At 52.1% G+C, this 7,282-nt stretch overlaps 1 protein-coding gene across 1 annotated transcript in view; it reads right to left on the bottom strand.

Moving 5' to 3' along the window:
- Positions 1–7,282, bottom strand: part of STARD13 (StAR related lipid transfer domain containing 13) — a 194,731-nt gene that overhangs the window by 19,128 nt on the left and 168,321 nt on the right. The window contains exons 7-8 of the mRNA XM_042783416.1: positions 2,761–2,821; positions 1,529–1,727 (exon numbers count right to left, since the gene is read on the bottom strand). Of these exons, the coding sequence (XP_042639350.1) occupies positions 1,529–1,727; positions 2,761–2,821 (260 nt within the window). The remainder of the gene's footprint in view (positions 1–1,528; positions 1,728–2,760; positions 2,822–7,282) is intronic.

Here is a 7,282-nt window from a genome sequence, read left to right as displayed (position 1 = left end):
TGGGCAGTTCCACTCTGTCCTCTAGGGGCGCTGTGGGTCAGAATGGACTCCACGGCAGTGGCTGTGGTTTGGGCTTTGCTTCTGTGAAGATTGACAGCCTAGGAGACCCTGTGGGCAGTTCCACTCTGTCCTCTAGGGGCGCTGTGAGGTGGAAGCCACTCCATGGCAGTAGGTTTGGATTGGTTTGTTACAGTCCTACTGATTTCAAGGGTCACTCCTTTCTCCTCTTTTGACAAGTGGTGCTGATGACAGAAGTTGTGGACCTGCAGCCCTGCTGGCCAACGCCTTACACACCCTGCGTGCCGAGCTCTCTATAGCATGGGTCTTTTGTAAACAGGCCACTTCGATATTTGGGCCCATTGCAGGCATATTCTTCTGAACTGGGGGTCCAAGGGCCAGTGGTTTCGTCCCTAAAGAATTGGGATCTGTGAGCCAAAGGAATAACTGTCATTGGAACATGGGATCTAGGAAAGAGTTGTCCATTCATTCCTAATACCTCCCTTTGCGACTCCCTGCAGTGCTTTAATCAGTAACTGTTATTTTCAATTACAGGGGCTTCGAGGAGAAATATCAGCTTAACATCACTTCAAAAACTCCAAGTGGAAACACACATTTACCCAAATTAAACTTCACCCTGGATTTGTTTCTTTTGAGCAGTTAAAATTCATTGTTTCACCTGTTATTCATTCATTTCAACTCATGTTAGTACATTTGGCTTTGATCTGCCTGCATCCCAAGTGACGGTGTATTATTATTATTATTGTTTTTTAATTAAATAAGTTTCAGTAAATACTTACTAAATTAATTCCCTGTGTCTCCTTTGTATTTCACACTTAGTGAAAGTTAATTTTAGCTCTTATATAAAACCTTATGGAGAAAGAAGATTTTGATGTCAAAAACCAAAATGCAACAATACAAAAAAACCCAAGGTATCTGATATATGAATCCTAAGAAGGAAGGTTGGGCAATCTACTTGCGTAGTGATACCGCCTAGGAAACCCAAGGAGGGGTTGCTATGACTCTGGGCAACTACATGGCACATAACAACAACAACAGCTGCTCCATGGGAAACAGACGTGGCAGTTGGCCTCTATAAAGACTAAACCAAAAAACCAAATGCATTGCCATGGAGTCGGACCCGACTCATAGCGACCCCTCCTTGGGTTTCCGAGGCGGTATCACTACTATGGAAGTAGATTGCCCAACCTTCCTTCCGAGGAGTGGCTGGTGGGTTTGAACCGCCAGCCTTCTGGTTAGCAGTCAAGTGCCTTAGGCACTGTGCCACCAGAGCTCCTCAAACCCTGTGGGGTAGTGATTTTTTAAGCGGATGAGTACAGTTGTTATTGGGAGCCCTGGGGTCAGTCCTGACTCAGGGCGGTCCCGGCTGTCACCTCTACGGAAGCCGATCGCCAGGTGTGGCTCCTGCAGAGCCGCGGGGTGGGTTCGAACCGCTGAGCCCTGGGTTAGCAGCCCAGTGCCTCCCCGCTGTGTGGCCAGGGCCTACACTGATGCTGCTATTTCCACTCACACTGGTAGATGTGGAGGAAGGTGTCGCTTAGCTTGCTGCTGAAAAGCGGCTCCGGGAGGTCCCGGAAGAACTGTTTGACCATGTCCGCCACGTCATACGCCGACTGCTCTTCATAGCTGACGTTATCGGGGAAGTTCTCATTCATCTGACGTAAGGCTTGGATCCGAGACTTCACTCCCGACTTGCGGAAAAGGCCCACCTACAACAAGCCAGAGGACCGTGTCAGCAGGCCACCTTCCCTGACACCATCCTTGCCGGGGAAGCACCTCGGGTGCCAGGAGAAGGTGTGGAGTCAGGATGCGATGGGCAGGAATTGCATCCAAACCAGTCAAGTATCACCCAAGTCGCTGTCTGCATACTTAACTTCCCTCTCTGGTAAAATACAGAAAAACAGCGCCCCGCTCAACAGTGCTGATGTGCAGACTAAATGAGGAAATATATGTGAATGTGCCTTGTAATCTGTAGTCTAATAATAATGTAAACCAAAAAGTACACCCCCGGGGAGTGGATTCTGACCCACAGCGCCCCTAGAGGATGGAGTGGAACTGCCCCATAGGGTTTCCAAGGCTGTCAATCTTCACAGAAGCTGACTGCTTCATCTTTCTCCCACGGAGCCACCGGGTGGATTCTAACCAGTGACTTTTCAATTAGTTAGCAGCCGAACACTTAATCACTGTATCAGCAGGGCTCCTCCCTTAAAGATGACAGCCTTAGAAACCACATGGGGCAGTTCCACTCTGTCCTCTAGGGGTGCTGTGGGTTAGAATACACTCCACGGCAGTGGGTGTGGTTTGGGCTTTGCTTCTGTAAAGATTGACAGCCTTGGAGACCCTGTTCTGCAGTTCCACTCTGTCCTCTAGGGGCGCTGTGGGTGAGAATGGACTCTAGGCACTGGGTGTGGTTTGGGCTTTGCTTCTGTGAAGACTGACAGCCCTGGAGACCCTGTGGTGCAGTTCCACTCTGTCCTCTAGGGGTGCTGTGGGTCAGAATGGACTCCACGGCAGTGGGTGTGGTTTGGGCTTTGCTTCTGTGAAGACTGACAGCCCTGGAGACCCTGTGGTGCAGTTCAACTCACTCTGTCCTCTAGGGGTGCTGTGGGTCAGAATCCACTCCACGGCAGTGGGTTTGGTTTGGCCTTTGCTTCTGTGAAGATTGACAGCCTTGGAGACCCTGTGGGGCAGTTCCACTCTGTCCTCTAGGGGCGCTGTGGGTCAGAATCCACTGGACGGCACCAGGTGGTTTGCAGTTGGTATGGTTCCGTTTGGGAAGGTCTGCTTTCCTTTCAGCAGTGTACTGTGGATCAGGATCTATGACAGGCCTCAAGCAGGCCAGTGCTTGCTTTTCCTCCGTGTCCATGGCGTCTGGGTGGCAGTGTCTGCATGTACCCCATGTGCGTCCACACTCACATCCCCGGGCTGTTTTCTTTGTACTGTTCTGTTTCCAAGTCTCTCTCTAGTTTCAGCAACTAGTGGCCTCTGAGCTGTATCAGACATGCCCATGGCTCCTTGGCTGCCAGCTGGGAGCTGCTTGTTTGGACTCGGATCTGAGACTGTCGGGAGCACTACCAGGTATTATGTGTTGTGCCTTAACTCTTGCAGTGACCTTCCTGCTCCATCCCGATCTCCCAGGGACGAGCGAGGGGTTATGTGGATTTCCAGCTGGGGCCGCAGAAAGAAAGCCCTTTCCTAACACGGAAACCAGCCACTGGCCTCTGTGGCACCGACTGGCTCACTGCGACCCCAGTCACTGTCACGTGTCAGCAGAGAGCTGTACTTTTTAGGGTTCTCCATGGCTCATCTTCCGAAGCTGATCACCACGTCTTTCTCGGTGGACGCCAACTTCCAACCTTTCAGTTAGCAGCCAAGTACCTGCCACGCGCACCACTCAGTGATAAGCAAAACTCGCTGCCGAGTAGATGCCAGCTCACAGCGCCCCCGTGTGTGTCAGAGTGGAATTGTGGGCCACGGGCTTTTCAGTGACTGATATTTCAGAAGTCAATCACCAGGCCTCACTTCTGAGGTGCCTGTGGGTCGACCTGCACTGCCAGTCTTTGCATTGGCAGCTGTTCTGGTTCCCTGGTGCCGCTCTGACAAGAATATACCACAAATGGGACGCTTTAACAAACCAGAATTCATTCTCTTACAGTTTGGAGACTTTATGTCTAAGTTCAAAGTGCCAGGCTCTAGGGGCTGGGTGAAAGCCCCTCAGTCTTGGGGTCCAGCTCTGCCTCCTGCCCCCGGCCCACTGGAGCTAGAGGCGTTTCTTCACTCAGACAGCTACTGGCTGCTGAGGCTGCCAAGCCCGAGGTTGACAAGTGAAAAGGCACAGTCCCGATGTTACCAAACCACACAGCAAGCCATTCACTCAAGTCCAGAAAAAGCCCCAAGATCGGCAGGGCATGGCAGGGTGCTGAACAAGGAGTTGCCCACAAGCAGGGGTCAAGCGTGCCAGATACTGGGGACCTTCCTCAAGGGTCTTCTTTATACATTGGAAGCAGGCCACATCCCAGCTACTCAGCTGCTCCAGTAGATTCCAACATGGAGTTGATTGCCAGTCTCCCCACGGGGAGTAACTACACCCAGCTGCCCAGCCACTCAACCAGGCCCAGCCAAGTTGACACACAAACTTAACCACCACAGCAGCTAAGCATGTTAACCATTGGCATCAACCAGGGACTTCCAATAAAGAAATTAAAACAAACAAACAAACACCCGAACGCACTGCCTTTGAGTTGATTCCAACTCTCAGCAATCCCCTTTGGGTTTCCAGGGCTGTTTATCTTTATCGACGTTGATTGCCTCATCTTCCTCCCACGGAGCAGCTGGTGGGTTTGAACCACTGACCTTGTGGTTAGCAGGCAAATGTCTTCCCCACTGCGCCACCAGAGCTTACTCTAATAAAGAAAAAAAAAAATAGAAAACCAAACTCACTGCCATCGAGTCGGACCTGACTCACAGCAACCCCTCCTTGGGTTTCCGAGGCAGTATCACTAGGGAAGTAGATTGCCCAACCTTCCTTCTGAGGAGGGGCTGGTGGGTTTGAACCGCCAGACTTCTGGTTAGCAGTCACATGTGTTAGGCACTACGCCTCAGAGCTCCCTAACAAAGAAAAGGTGGTCTGAAATCAGAGTGGACCAACGACGAATAGTTAAGGATGGCTGGGTGGAAGGATGGAAGGAACCCACGTCTTGGAAGATGTGTGCAGATGAAGCAACAGAACCCGGAACCACCTACTTCCTGCCTTCTTGCTGTGGAGATAACGTGTCTCCTACTGCTTACGCTCATGGCGACCCCAAACGCCACAAGGCTGCTGTTGTTCCCAGGTGCCGTCGAGTCGCCTCCGACTCACAGCGACCCCACACGCCACAGAAGGAAACCGTGCCGGTCCTGCCCAGCCTCACGACCACTGTGGGGCTCGAACCCACTGTGGGAGCCAATGTGTCGTCCACCTCATTGGGGGCCTTCCTCTTTTTCTCTGACCCTCTAATTGACCAAGCGTGATGTCCTTTTCCAGGGATTGGACCCTCCTGATAACAGGACCACAGGACGTGAGACCAACCGTGACTGTCCTCCCTTCTAAGAGCATTCTGGCTGTACCTCTTCCAAGACAGACTTGTTCGTTTTCCTGGCCGTCCACAGCATAGCGATATTCCGCACCAACAGCACAATTCAAAGGCAGCAATTCTTCTCCAGTCTTCCTTATTCACTGTCCAGCTTTCACACGCACATGAGGCAGATACCACAGCCTCCATGAGGCGCGCCTTCGTCCTCAATGGGAGATCTTGGCTTCTGAACTTGTTAAAGAGACCTTTGCCCAACGCAGGACGTTGTCTGATTTCTTGACTGCTGCCTGCGCTTGAACGATAGGACACGGGGTCACCATGAGTTGAAACAGACTGGATGGCGACGGGTTGGGTTTGTTTATTCTTTTGGGGTGAGACTTCTGTTTCCTGAAGCATGCGGGATACAGGCAGTATGGGATCTTCTTAAGGAGAGCTCTGGAGATAAGGTCCCGAGACCAGAAATAAAGCTTCTATGCGGAACAGCGTTTAGCGGAGCTTCCAGACTAAGACAGACTAGGAGACAAGGCCTGGTAACCTGCTTCCAAAAGTCAGCCAGTGATCGCACGGGTCTGATCCCGCGGTGCGCAGGGAAGCTTACAAGAACCCCACTAGTTGGTGTCATGTGCGGTCATCAGTTGCTATTTCCACAAAACGCTTTGAAGAGAGACATAAAAGTTTGCATTTTGGACTGGGCATAGCTTTTTGTTTTTTTTTTCCTTTCCCCAGGTGAAAAAACAAAGAATGGGAGAAACAGTTTCAAACTCCTGCTGCTCTCAGGGCCTCGTCCTCTCGACAGCAGGCGGAGGTGGTGGAGCCCGATCTCTGGGTTTCGTCAGCAGGACACGGCCAGGACCGGCGGGGTCTTCCCCCGTCTTCGCGTCTCTCACCCGTGGGTGGGCGGCCGGCGTGGGGGCTCGGTTGTAGGCTCTGTCCTCACCCTGACATTCTTCGTGATTTATGCGCAAAGGAGCCCCTGTTACACCTTGCACGGTTGTTGTTGTGGGGTGTTACTGAGTTGATGTTCAGCTCTCAGCCACCCATGTGACAGAGCGCAGCGGCCAGTAGGATTTCCTAGGCTGTCGTCTTTACAGGAGCAGTTCGCCAAGTGTTTCTCTGCAGGAGCTCCTAGGAGTGGAATTGCTGGGTCCTACAGAGAGCTCTGTGGGGCAGTGCTTAAGGCACTTGACTGCTAACCAGAAGGCTGGCGGTTCAAACCCACCAGCCACTCTTCGGAAGGAAGGTTGGGCAATCTACTTCCGTAAAGAGTTACCACCTCTGAAACCCAAGGAGGGGTCGCTATGAGTCAGAATTGACTTGATGCAGTGGGATTCGGTGTTTTCGTGGTGGTTCTGTGTTTGCAGTGGTTTCCAAACATGTCTGGGAATTCTTTGATATCCCCCCACTTCCCTCCAGAGGTGGGCGGAATCCCCCTCTCCTCCGGGTGGTCTAGCTGGTAACTGGAGTGGATGGTGGCATCAGTCCATCCTGCAGGACTTCATTTCTCTGTGTGGCTGAATGAGGCATCATTCTATGGCCAGACCCCACGTTGTTTACTTGTTCTTCAGTTTGGGGACACCTGGTACTTGGTAGCTATTGTGAATGGTGCTGCAGGGAACTCTGGGGCACAGTTCTCGCTCTTTTTAAAGATCAAAGGATGGGTGATGAGTGCCTCTTGAGTCCGTGTTACCCCCTTTCCTCTGTCCTCCACCTAACCACCAGGCTATGAAAACGGGAAGACTCTAGGTATCATTTCAGCAGGTGGACGCCAGAGCAGCCCTCACGTTATCTGAGCCAGGTAACAGGGACGGTGATGAGCAGGTGTGGGGCACAGGCCCCTTGTGCTGGGCGCGGAGTGGCTCCCCTGCTTAAGTGGACTTTAAAACTCACGGCTCCATCGCAAGGAGATGTCGAACAGGAGACACACTGCTGTCGAGATGAGTCTGACTCATAGCGACCCCTCCTTGGGTTTCCGAGGCAGTATTACTACGGAAGTAGATTGCCCAAGCTTCCTTCCGGGGAGTGGCTGGTGGGTTTGAACCTCCAGCCTTCTGGTTAGCAGTCAAGGGCCTTAGGCACTGTGCCACCAGAGCTCCTACCCTCACAGAAGCAAAGCCCAAACCACACCCACTGCAGTAGAGTCCATTCTGACCCACAGCGCCCCTAGAGGACAGAGTGGAACTGCCCCACAGGGT

The sequence above is a fragment of the Orycteropus afer genome, unplaced genomic scaffold (assembly GCF_000298275.1).
Source record: "Orycteropus afer afer isolate SDZICR_OR568_19922 unplaced genomic scaffold, OryAfe1.0 scaffold01092, whole genome shotgun sequence".
In the NCBI taxonomy this organism is placed as follows: domain Eukaryota; kingdom Metazoa; phylum Chordata; class Mammalia; order Tubulidentata; family Orycteropodidae; genus Orycteropus; species Orycteropus afer.
This window is presented reverse-complemented; position numbering and strand designations above follow the sequence as displayed.